This window comes from Lipotes vexillifer, unplaced genomic scaffold (assembly GCF_000442215.2).
Source record: "Lipotes vexillifer unplaced genomic scaffold, Lipotes_vexillifer_v1.1 scaffold1544, whole genome shotgun sequence".
NCBI classification, from domain to species: domain Eukaryota; kingdom Metazoa; phylum Chordata; class Mammalia; order Artiodactyla; family Lipotidae; genus Lipotes; species Lipotes vexillifer.
Genome location: NW_006791108.1, coordinates 729191 through 742362, shown reverse-complemented (window position 1 = coordinate 742362; position 13172 = coordinate 729191). Strand labels below are relative to the sequence as shown.

The 13172-nt window shown below is 35.2% G+C and overlaps 1 protein-coding gene across 2 annotated transcripts in view; it reads left to right on the top strand.

Moving 5' to 3' along the window:
• Positions 1–13172, top strand: part of RFX3 (regulatory factor X3) — a 291441-nt gene that overhangs the window by 233623 nt on the left and 44646 nt on the right. For both annotated transcript variants that reach the window (XM_007464196.1, XM_007464197.1), the window contains 4 exons: positions 4624–4745; positions 6486–6598; positions 10458–10573; positions 11009–11163. In XM_007464196.1, coding sequence (XP_007464258.1) covers positions 4624–4745; positions 6486–6598; positions 10458–10573; positions 11009–11163 — 506 coding nt within the window. The remainder of the gene's footprint in view (positions 1–4623; positions 4746–6485; positions 6599–10457; positions 10574–11008; positions 11164–13172) is intronic.

The window sequence follows — 13172 nt, the reverse complement described above, 5'->3', positions numbered from 1 at the left end:
TTCCGATCTGTTCATGTTTATATCATTTAGTTCATTTCAGACCTCAAGTCATCTAAAACTTTTCTGGGACAGTTTTTCCAAAGAGAATCTCAAGATTCCAGTAGAAAATTTTAACCTTTTGTCCCGATTATCATGCAAATCAAATGATTGTGTACCTTCTAGACTTATAATAATGACTCTAAGTGCCTATACAGCTCAGATTTTCCATCTTTCATGTGCATTTTTCACCTGGTTCAAAGGTAGTTTTCCAAATGTTTCGTTTAGTCTGTTGAAAATCCTTCCACCTGGTACTGATAGTTGAATGTGATGGTAACTATATACCATTCTTTGCCTTCCATTGGACTCCTTCAGTGTCTTTATGTGTGAGATTATTGACAGAATTAGATATTATTTTACAGTAGAGTTACAGCTGTCCAAGTTCTAAATAACAGCTATGACTAACCCCATGGGGGAAGATTCCTAATAATTTTCCAAGTTTCTGTGTCAGTGACAGGTTTCATGCATATGCTCAGCTATTAAAGTATTAGAGTTTCTTTGATTTCTTAATCATTAACAACTTTAGCTTTGATTGCCCAGGGAGTTGCAAGCTGTTAAAATTATCATTTGCCTCTTAACTGATTTTGAAACCAAGAGCTGTTTCTTCACTTGATGTAGTACAGGTCTTTCTCAGAGCACACACAGCTCAAGAGCACTAAGAATCTACTGTAAGAAAACCTATTCTAAAACAATGAATTTGTGAAATAAATGGGAGTAAAAGCAGAGAATTCTTAAATACTAAAGAGTTCAGTTTTTTAAAAGATTCAACAAAGAATTTTTTTCAGTAGAAAACATACCTTTTTTTTTTACAATTTAGTATTTAAATAGTGGTTATTTTCTGTTAAAAAAGAGAGAGAGATAGGAAAGCTGAAAGCTGTGTTTCAATGTTAAAAAGTCACTTGAAATTCAATCAGAGCTAAGATAATGTTGGATTATCATGTAAGTCAATGGAATGTTAAAAAACATCCTGGAAAAATTCTGTTTATACACAGCCTTTTCAAAGTCATGCCCTTACAATACTTTACCCATAGTAAATACTCAATAAATATTTGTTAAATAGATTTGCTATATGTTAAGATCAATTGATGGTGTGATAAAATGAAATGTTACCTTGAGCATTCATTCGTACTTTCATTCATTCATCCACCATCCATTCAGAGATAGTTATTTACATTCCAAATGTAGTTTATTGAAAAATTGAGAAATGATGACTTATTTTATAAAAAATGACTTTTCTCTAATGTTATAATTGTATTTCTACAACATTGGGCTGAAGGAATTTATTATTGGTCCAAGAAGCTCCTCTGGTCTAGTTCTGTGCAGGCTACTTAAGAAGTACATGAGAAGCTAGTTAAAATAATAAATTCCTAATCCCCATTCCCAAAGATTTTGTTCGGTAGATCTAGGGTGAGCCAAGCATTTGAATTTTTTTTTTGAAAGCTACCCAGATACTGATATACAATTAGGTTTCAAAACCTAACATAATATCTAGAACTGTTTCTTCCAGAAGAGTCAGTTACCACAATTATTTGCTTAGCTTATTTATAGTGTGCTTGAGGTGATGACAGGGATAGGATGTTTTCCATAGACAGGACATCAGGAAAAGGAACATCTAGCTTTCCTCAGTTCAGTACTTCTGATTTCTGGTGATTCCTTCTAAGTATCAATACAGTGCCAGGCAATACCCTGTGGATATGCCACTACTTAAAGCAGGGAAAGCAAAAGTCAGCACTACCTGGAAGCTCTCTTATACTTATAGGCCAACACTAATACTGTTCTTTATATGAGCCCTATCCCTGCCCTTTCTGATGTCATTCTTTATGTCACAAAGCCCTCCCAAACTTGTCTTCATACCTTTCTCTAAAGAGATAGAATGGAAGGTTCTGGCTTATAGAGGTCCTATTCTTGCTAACCCAGGCAAGCAAGAACGGATACACATAGTGCATCTTCGCCCAATCCATTCAGTCTACCTTTCACTTTGTGACCCTTACTCTGAGCTTAGAATTAGACCTCTCATTTTACAATTCTGACTGTATTTTCTTTTTTCTTCACCTCTCCTAAGTAAGATTTGTTCTTAAGTACTGACCTGTACAGTTTCTCCCGAATTAATCAACTTATTTCCTTTTCTTCTACAAGCTAATCTTGATGTATTTTCCATCTCCTGTATAATAGAATGTACCTCTAATCAGTCCTTCCCACTCAATATCATTATTATTAAGCATAATCATACATTAATTTTAATGTATTGTGACTTTGAGTGCTTATTTTAAAAATCTCTTTCTCGTTTGGAACTGCTGCTCTCTACATCTGTCTAAGGAAGCAGATAATTTTGCTTGCAGACTATAGGCTTGCTAAGCGCTATGTGCAGGTAGACAGTGACATAGCATCTGTCAGATGTCTATATGTCAGTCTAAGATGAACATATGTCATATCCTTTTACGGTCCTTGATATTTGTGCCTATTAAACATCTGTAGTATATTAGATGCTGTGCAGGATAAAGCATAGCTGGGCAAAGTCTAATAATTACTGTCTCATCCTATACTGAAAGTTAATATAATTGAAGACTATAGGAAATACTTCCATTTTTCTCTTCTCCAGAGTAAATAATTCAAATCCCTTCAACCACTTTTGTTTATTATCTCCATGAACCCCAAACTCCATTAACGTAAATGAAGAAACATGGTTAAACAATTTTAGCCTCTTTTATTAGCGATATAAAACTTCACAGCTGAAAAAAGGAGGCTAAAATCAAATGAAACCTGGAATGGATCAATGAGGACAAAAGCGTCCCTAAATACATTCCCTAAAGATAAAATCATTCAAGTCTTCTAGAACAGACTGGCTAGCAACTGCTGCCCCACACAAGTACCCCAAGTTCTTGCCTCACAAAGTTTTTTTTTTTTTTTTTTTGCCTCTCTAAGATGATTCTTTAAGGAGGAAAAAAAAATCAGGAAAACATTCAATTTTTTAGAAATGACACTTCTAGCACATTATAGTACTAACCCTTGTGTTATCTCTTGGTGTGGCCCCAATTGAAGAGTACTTCCAGATTTTTTTTCCATTAATGAAAAGAATAGGTTTGAGTTCTTTTATATCGTTAGAAAATAACAACCAACGTTTTGGTGGTACAGGGTCATCACTAAAATGATAACAAGAATGAGTGTGTTGTACCCTTTTTTCACCCTGTTCATCTTCTAACTTTATTTTTGTTTTTCATATAGTTCTTTGTGAGATGCTATCACATAAGAAATACATGTAAATGTCATTATGAGTGACTTTGCAGTTTTTCGTGGAAATGTCATTTATCTAAGTCATAATTAATAACATTCAAGATTGAATCATTTCCTAAGGCAACCTCAGCGTTAGTTTGTGCAGTGTTTCACCAGGTCTGTTCATTTTCTATCTGTTGTCAGAGTGCAGGCATCTTCGAGTGTATCTTGTTCATGTAGTGGGGACATTGTTACTCACAGTAACTTCATATTAATGATACAGTTAACTTATGGTATCAGTGTACGAGTCAAGTATCTGGATGGTGAGAATATTAGGTGGTTCTGTTTATAAGTATAAGTAGAAATGGGAAAAAATGGAAGGACAAACAACATAACGTGCATGATGATATCTCTAGGTAATAAGCTCATTGTAGATTTTAACTTTTTCTTGCGTTTATCTGTTTTTTTAAATTTCTAAAACGAAGAAAAATATGCAATCTTAGAGAAAGAAGAAATTATAGTTGCTGCTTATTTCTTACTTTGTATTTGCTTATCCTAGGAGACTTACCTATGCATTTTTCGTATGCGGTATTTCTCTCCCAAGCAGTCTTTCCCTTCTTGCCCATGCTGCTGAAGCATATTTTCTCTATTTTAGCAGTATGGAACGTTCATGAGTTTGTATAACGAGGACCTAAATATAAATACATAATTGTAGCTGACTTTGATTCTTTTTATTTTTTAAATTTGGTAACCTAGGTTTGTAGATGGATTTTTGCATGCATTTTGCTGCAAGCCAATGCTTATGGTCTTTGTATTTGCAGATGTGGAAGGAGTCAAAGGAGATGAATGTGTTGATATGCATGGGAGGCTTTAGATGATACGAAAAACAGTATGGTAGAGTTTGTAGGCTGAATCATATTTTGGAGGTATAAATTAAATGAAAGCCATTCATTAACATTTCGCAGGCCCAATGTCCTAGATCTTAATTCAGATTAACATCCCAATGTATTTAACATGTTTCTCCCTTGATCCATTGGCCATTAAAAGTTATGTTCAAACTGTGTATTAACACTATAATCATGGACATCTTTGCTACTGCTGTCCAAAGAAATACCTCATAACACTTTCATTCTTAGCTAAATTTCTGAATTTTCGAAAATGGGTCCCCTTCCTAAGCCCCTCCCCTTCTTTTTCCTTTTTACAATTTAAAAAATTTCTTCATCCTAACTTTATGAGACTGTCAAGGAAGAAACTCTTACAACTATCATAAGACATTAAAGAAGACAGAACAAAATTGAATGCCTTGGGAGTTTTGTGTAGTACAAAAAAGCAAGGAATAATTTGGTTTATTTGTTTTTTCCCATCTAATATTTTTAGGTACAAGCCTATGCAGAAAGTGGATGGGGTTGCAGATGGTTTCACAGGAAGTGGTCAACAGACAGGCACATCTGTTGAGCAAACTGTAATTGCCCAAAGTCAACATCATCAACAGTTTTTAGGTATGTTAAGGTGTAATGCATATTAGTTGCTATCAGGATTTTGAAAACAAGAGAACAACAGTAGTGTTTTCTCCAAGTACAATGTCTATTACAGATGTTAATTACATAGATTTTTGTGTGTGTGTGCTGAAACTATGCACATTATATGACAGTTCTAGTTCATTTCTACTTTTTCATAGAAAAAGAGCTTATTTTTTAAAATGTCAAGCTATGTAGAACTTTTAAATGCATATGAATTAAAGGCTCATTTCTATGAAATTGTTTACCAGAATTTGAATTAATTGGGCATTTATGATCAAAATTGTGTGGTAGTTTCAGTAGTAACTTGAAGTGCCAAAAAGAATTCTCATTTCCTGCATATAAAGTTGCATATGCCTATAGTCTCAGATTAGAAAAAATTATTATAAATTTTTAAAAAGTAATTTATTCTTTTAAATTGATCACAGTGCTTCCTACTTTTGTAATTTTATAGATGGTATGCATGTTTCTTGTTATTTAAAGAGTTAAGGAAGTGGGACTTGAACATTTTGCATATTCCTGTCATAGCTAAAGGTGCAAAAATGGCACTTTAATTGACAGCTCTTCTAGAGATGAACATGCATAGTTTCGGTACAACAGATCAAGATAAGTAGAAGCTCTCAGAGAGTGCGTGTGTGTATGTGTCTGTGTGTGTGTATATGTGTCTATGTGCACTTTCTGACAAAGACAACTGAAATGTACTCTGGGGTCAGAATGGCTACTGAAGTTGAAAGCAGTATGGCAGCATTCCCAAACTAGAGTCCTCAAGTATATTCTTGTAGACCCTTGAGCTCTCAGCAAGTATCTTTATGTTTTTTATTTTGTGTCCTTATTTCAATTATAATCTTAAAAAAAAATAAAAGCATATTCTGGATTACCTGGAAGACTAGAACGAATACTGTTCTGCAATTTTAGTTTCCACATTTCTATTTGAATTTATCATAAGGTTGGCACCAAAGCGTATTGCATTAATTGTCCGGAGCCAATGAGAAAAGAACAGAGAGAGACTTACTGTGTAAATTACGCCTTCATGCCAAGGGAAGGCTAAATGACGTCCCAGTGCTCTGTGTAGAGGAAAGTTTCACAGCTCATTTGAATATAGAAGCATAATGGGAGAACCAGCCACCATGAAGTACGTGTTGGTATGGGGTTATCAAACTCAAAAGATCCTGCGCTGCGGCAGTCAATACCATATTCGTGTTGCAAGAGGTAGTTTAGTTACAGGACAACAGCATCATCTATCATATCAAATTAATGTTGTTAAGTTTAATGTTATTTTTTTAGGTTTCTTTGTACTTATTTCGTAGGTCTTTTGGTTTATGATTATATGAGAGGTATAAGCATAATAAGTTTAAAGCTAGATTTATTTTTATATACCTAAGTAATATAATGATAAAAATAACTAAAATTGATACTGGCCAGCTCAATGTATTTTTCTTATCATAGGGGTCCTATATTGAGAGACACTGAGATGTGTTATTTCCAATATAATCATAGTGAAAATTTAGTTTCTCCAAAATTTTAGAAGTATCCTCTCTATTCTTTGGTGCTGCTGCTGCTGCTAAGTTTTGTTTATAAAATACTAATATGAAAAGTCCTTGCTTTTTGGACCACTGACCTTTAAATTTTTTTCCTTTTTAATCTTCTTAAATTTGCCCTCATTAAGCTGTAATTGGCACCATCCACAATAACTTTTTTTCTGTTGTGTTGTCGTGGTAACAGATGCATCTCGAGCACTTCCAGAGTTTGGAGAAGTTGAAATCTCTTCTCTGCCAGATGGTACTACCTTTGAGGATATCAAGTCACTGCAGAGTCTTTATCGAGAGCACTGTGAGGTAAGTCTTTTCAAACACAGTCAGACACGTGCTAAGTTTTGCCAGGCAACTTGCTAAAGCAAAATAATCAAACATATTCCTAGAGGACAGATAAAGTTGCTTCATATTTCTTTGAGCACTAATAAGTTACCTTTTCTTCATGTCTCAGGGAGAATAAATTTTACTTTCCATCTTCTTAGCCTATTCTAATACGAATCCTTTGATGAAGCAATTCCACTTCTAGGTACTCCTTCTAGAAAAATGCTTACATGTAGGGGAAGAGATAAGTGTACAGGGAGCTTGTTGTGTTATGGCTTTTAATGAAAAAGATTGCTTATAACTTCAATATCTAACAGGGAACTGAATAAATAAAATATGGTATGATCTATAGAGTAGAATGCTATGCAGCCACTAAAAAGAACAGGCAACTCTAAATGTACTTTTTGGAACAAGCTTCAGGATTTGTTTTTAAGGGAAAAAGCAAGATGTAAAACAGCAAGTATAATATATTATCATTTGAGTGAAAAAGAACATGTTATATACATCTCTCCAGAAGAAGGAACAAAATATTAATGCTGGTTGCCTTTGGGAACAAAACGTAGTGACTGGGAGTCAGGGGAAAGAGCCTTAATTTTTCAATATACTCTTTTTACCTTTTGAATTTTACATGATAACTGTGTATTTCTATCAAAACTATTTTCTAGAAATGTTTTATAAAGCACTTTAGGTGTTCCTTCCAGGGATCATTAAGGCTCTAGTTTTCTTTGTTTTGTTTTCATGGTTAATTAAGTTTTCTCTTGGTGTTTTCCATCCCTACTCCTACTCCCTTTCTGAGTATGCTATATCAAAATTGGCTACATTGTCTCCAGGAGGTGAACTCTCTCCAAGCCCGCTCCTACCTGCAGCTCACCTGGTAGAAAGAAGATAACAGATTGCAATAAGAATCTTCTAAAGTACCCCTCCTTTTGAAAGAGGAACTGTTTAGAACTTAAGTAGCTTTATTCCAGGGCTATTTATGATCTACTTAGAAGTAAAAGATAATCCTTGGGCAGTCCTCCTGACTGCTGACAATGCAGTATGCAGTGAGAAGTCTCAGCTCATAACATTCACAGATTTTTTTTTCCCACTCCAGAAATAAGAACTGCTTGAGTGAATCTGAGTACTTGTCAGGGGTGCTAGATTATTAACAACCAAGGGCAAGTTCTCTCTTTATTAACAAACTGTGTGCCCGAAGTGTTTTTCAACATGTCCTGCCAGTTTGTTGTTCCCAACATTTCTTGTTATGATGAAAAACACTTACTATCTGTTTCTCTTTGACTGCTTTTCCCAATATTAGAGAATTTCTGGATGATCCTTACCTATCTAGAAAAAAATTTCTCTTTCTTTCTGCATGAATATCATGTATATTCAATGAAGATTTACATAAAGATTCTCTAATCAGTTTCTCATTTCTTTGTGTTCAGGTGAACCTTGCTTCAAGCAACCCCGCCTACACAAATATAATTTGGATTGTTTTAAGTTGCTCATATTTATTCAAAATATAACTTGGAGCATGATTATTTACATTACTAAAGAATATACATTAATATTAATCTAAATGAAAAATTCCCCCAATAAGATGAAAATATTCTTTGGATTACAAAATTTTCATTAATTGTCAGGAATACTCTATATGAAGAGATAGGAACATATATAGTAATTAATCTGCATGGGAAATGGCAGTTCATAGAATGATCCTCATTTATTTCGGAGTTACCAGTGTTCATGCCATCTCTCATGGGGCATAAAGACATATATGAAAAGGAAGAATTCTAATTATTTTTTCCTGTCACACTTCCAAACTTTTCAAGGACAGGTGCCTGAGTCTCAGATCCAGTCCTGTAAATGGTTGTTTGCCCTAAGCCAGTGAAATACAGATTATTTTAAACTATATTTGGCATACATTTTAGTTTGAACATATTTAAAAGTGGGTGGACAAATGATAAAATGTTTTATTCATTTGTAAAACTGACTAAATGTGGCTGATATGAATGTCCTTTTCAGAAGAATTATTTGAGATTATTTCATTTGAAGAGATACTTAATTTAAGGTGCACTGAATTTGTGACTTGCCTTATTTTATTTCATATTTCCTATAATTTATGTTTTTAAGAAAGATTAATATACCCATTTTGGCTGTTATTTGGAATTTGCTCAGTTGGCTTATCAAAGATATTTTGGAAGTATCACTAGTTATGTAAGGAACAAGTATAATTTTCTACACAAGATGCTCTGACAGTCATTTTTTTCTTTTAATATATGCTTAGTGTCCTTACAGCAATCTCATAGCTAGAAATATGTAAGGTATTGTATCAGATATTACTTCATTATTTTAATATTGCTTCATTAATAGACATCTCTCAGAATGTGCCTAAACTACATTTGGGAAAGCAGCTATAATAATTTGCCTCCTGAGAAGGTTTTGGGTTTTGCCTGGGAGCAAGGACATCTGGATGCCTTTCCTTCCAGGGCTTGCTTTTGTGTTTTTATTGTTGCTGATATTAAAGGGTGAGGAGAGTGTTAATTAATTAGTCCCCTTCCCTCCATTTTCATTTTCCAACTACTTGCAACATTTCCTACTAGTTCCCAGAACATGCCCCCAAACAGATTTTGCCTAATACTTGAATTGGTCTCAGAGTGTTTTTGTATAGAACATCAATTATTCTCTCTATCATGTACAGGGCCAGATCTACACAGGTAGCACAGACTCCAGAATTACAAAGTTACAGTTTCCTCTTTCTGCCTTAAATGCTCAGATTGATTCTCTAGATTGCCCCTTGCTGTCTCTTAGCTTCTATGAATTTTGCAGATCTTGAAGGGGCTGTTTTACGTGTTTTTGTTCTCAGTGCTGATGACATCAAACACATTATACTGAGGACTTGTCTTTTATACTGAAAATAATCACAGAATCACGTGATCTTTGTACAAACAAGTTTTGGTTTTATGACTGCTTTTTATCTGAAGGCGAATTTGCAGACTAATTGCAATGGCAGGGTGAAATTAAATATGATCATCAAAAGTTAATGAAAGTGGCAAATTTTAGCATCATCAAAAAAATAAAAATGTCCTTGATGCAGCTGGAGATCTAAGAGATAAAATTAAGAAGGAGGAGGTGAGGGCCTCACCCCGGAGGTTAGATAGTCTTATAGCTTCTCTCTAAAGGGTGTATGCAGAGAGAGGATTGAATGTAAGCCATTCTGTGTCCACAGAGAGGTGCTTGCTGTGCTTTTCTTCTGCCAAGACAGGCACTACCCTCTGGAGGTCAGCCTGACTCTGTAGTTTCTGCCCCCAGCCTCTGCTTGGCTAGGAACACTCCAGAACCCATGGTCAGCAGCCCTAACCAGAGCTGATTGAGCCCTAACTCCGTCTGCCATACACAAGCACCTCCATACCCTTCTCTTCTGCTTTTTTCTTTTATGGCTAGTGGACACAGCTAGTCCAGTAAAGACTGGTGTGAATTGAATGTATGTTCTGTGTCCCTGTGGGTCTGAGAATAGTAAGGGAGCCAGGGAAGTAGTGGGTTAAGGAATGAAAGAAAAGTTAGGGAAGCAAGCATGAAAATGGAGAGAAAAGAGAGGAAAAAGTAAGGGTGGGACGTGAGGTCATTCTGGGAGGAATACAAGTTACCCTGCTTAATCATTTAAGAGTTATTTCCCCCGGTTTTTTCCTAGCTAATCTCTTTTGTTTTCCCATTTCCATTGGCAAAATTTAGTCCAGTTTCACCATATTAATTTATGAACCCAAAAGTATCTTTACATTTAAGTCTTGTTACAGTATGTACTCCTCACACATCCCCATAAGAAATTTTGTAAGGTAATATCAATAACCGTTCTGTTTTTTAGGCAATATTGGACGTTGTTGTGAATCTTCAATTTAGCCTGATAGAAAAATTGTGGCAAACATTCTGGCGCTATTCTCCCTCTACTCCAGCTGACGGCACTACCATTACTGAATCAAGGTCAGAATCAATATGCTTTTCCAATTCATTTTCATGGCTGAGTAGATGTCACAGCTAACAAATTAGAGATATGTATACCAGTTGTGAACCTTACCTGATAACATTAATTGAATAGATTGAAATAAACCACAAACTACTCTTGAGGTTTCAGCGTGTGTATTATAGCTCCCACTTATATTGATTTGGGGGACTGCAGTAGAACTATTTCATCCTCATGGAATTAGTATCATATCTGCCTTTCATACCGTCAGAAAGTATTAACGTGCATAGGCAGCTCTGGGGGAGTGTTATATATATCCAGCCGTGTGGCACCAGGGCAATGGTGGTATAGTTCTAACCTCAGTAATATTTGGTAAACTAAAACTATTTTTAAAGTCCATTTTCTTTTTTATCCTCATTTGCCATCTATTCATTTGCTACATTTATTCACACCAGCAATCTGAGTGAAATAGAAAGTCGACTTCCGAAAGCAAAGCTGATAACTCTGTGCAAACATGAGTCTATCCTGAAATGGATGTGTAACTGTGACCATGGGATGTACCAGGCTTTGGTGGAGATTCTCATCCCCGACGTCCTTAGACCTATTCCTAGTAAGTTAAATGCAGACAAGTACGGATGCTTTTGTTCTCATACATTCCACCCAGGAAGTTTTGGGTAGTGACGTTGCAAACTAGAGTGATTCTAATCTCATTAAATTTGCCAAATAGAAAACATGCAACACAGAGTATTGCATGAAAGCAGCCTAGAGCAAAACTGTAGTAAAAAGGGAAAAATTCTCTGTTTTTCAATCTTTCATTTTCTTTTTGACAAAAAAGACAACCTATAGATGTGACAGCCCCAATGACTAATTGCAAGAACACTCCCAGGCCAGTCAACCATGTGAAAATCATTCTACCCAAGGAAAAGGTTTCCTTCATAAAGCCCCGAATTTTTGAAATCTGTAATTGCTAGACCAGCCTCTTTCATGTTTGCTTTTGATTTGAAATGAATTTATCTTGGTTTCTACTGAAGTTGAATTTCTTTATAAAAGCATTTACTTTGTCACCGACATCATGTTAAGAACTACAAATGCAGTTTCCATTAACAGTAATGGTTAACTGGCATTTTGAGAGAAAAATCAATGTAACTGCACTAGCACTGTATTCCTGCCATGAAGCACATAGGAATTACACAGATAAATTAGATTACTTTTTTAAGTGATAGTGTTTTTTAAACTACCCTGTTGCAAACAAAGCTATTTTTTGCAAGTGTCAATATAAAAGCCATCATGGATACTTGTGTTAGAGACAGTTGAAATGATTTTAGGTCTACCTCTTTATGAGCACCTACTAGTAACCTTAACTTTTAAAGATATGGAACAGAATTGCTACTCTACAGTGACATTAATAAGGTAAAAGCAATCTTTTAGCTTGTAAAATTAGCAGCCATGTACTCGAAGTACACTCTTCACAGTTAATTTGTGTTAAATTATTCCAGAAAATATTTAAATAGGGATTTAGCAAGAAACGGTGAAGATACTAACATTTGTATGTTTATACTTTCTTTTTTAAAATGTAACAGTGGAAGATACGAGTTATTTCATATGTTCCCTACCACCTTAAAATATATGCTTAGACATACATTTACATATAATATCAATGAACACACGCATAAACATATATAAATTTGTATAGAAATTAGTTTTTAAAAAATCCAGCTGCCATGGTCTCACATTTTTATAAATTACTAATATTTTCTACCCTATCTGCGCCAAGTTTCCTGACTAAAGATTGATTAAAAGTGATGTTGTCATGGAAATTTTCAACGTGTAAATTCTCTACTAATTTATGTTCCAGAATCTGATTTTCCTGTTTTTGTCTTGCTTCCTGTGCTCTGAGTGATAATCTCTAGAGATGTTTAAGAGAAGTTGCATAGGGTAGCTCATTAGCCTATGACATCTTGCCACCAACATAAATTTCTCTCATGAGATATAAGAAAAGGTGTCAGTGAACGCTTTCTTTTTTGAGGCCAGTCAACAACATCAGTGTTCATTAAACAGTCCTAAAGTCTGTTGCTTCTATGTTAGCATCACAAGACTTTAACTTGTATACTCAGCAGTTCCCTAAGTTAAATCATGTATCAAGTGTAGTTGGCTTTAAACCCCAGAATTTTTACGCACACAATACACATGACCTTTGTTTTTGGCAAATTTTGATTTGAAAACCATTTTATTTTGTCAAGTAGTTTGTCTCTGCATTCAGACAACTCAAATTCAGGAATTATCTCATGAGTATAGTTTTACAGTTTCTCTGAAATTACAAGATGCATTAAGGTGCCACCCTACCAAGTAAATTTGGAATTTTAATTCCTGTTCTATAAGAAGACTTAACAAAAATAAAGCTTAAAATACAGTGTAGGGCTTCCCTGGTGGCGCAGTGGTTGAGAGTCCGCCTGCCGATGCAGGGGATACGGGTTCGTGCCCCGGTCTGGGAGGATCCCACATGCCGTGGAGCGGCTGGGCCCGTGAGCCATGGCCGTTGAGCCTGCTCGTCCGGAGCCTGTGCTCCACAATGGGAGAGGCCACAACAGTGAGAGGCCCACATACGGCAAAAAAAAAAAA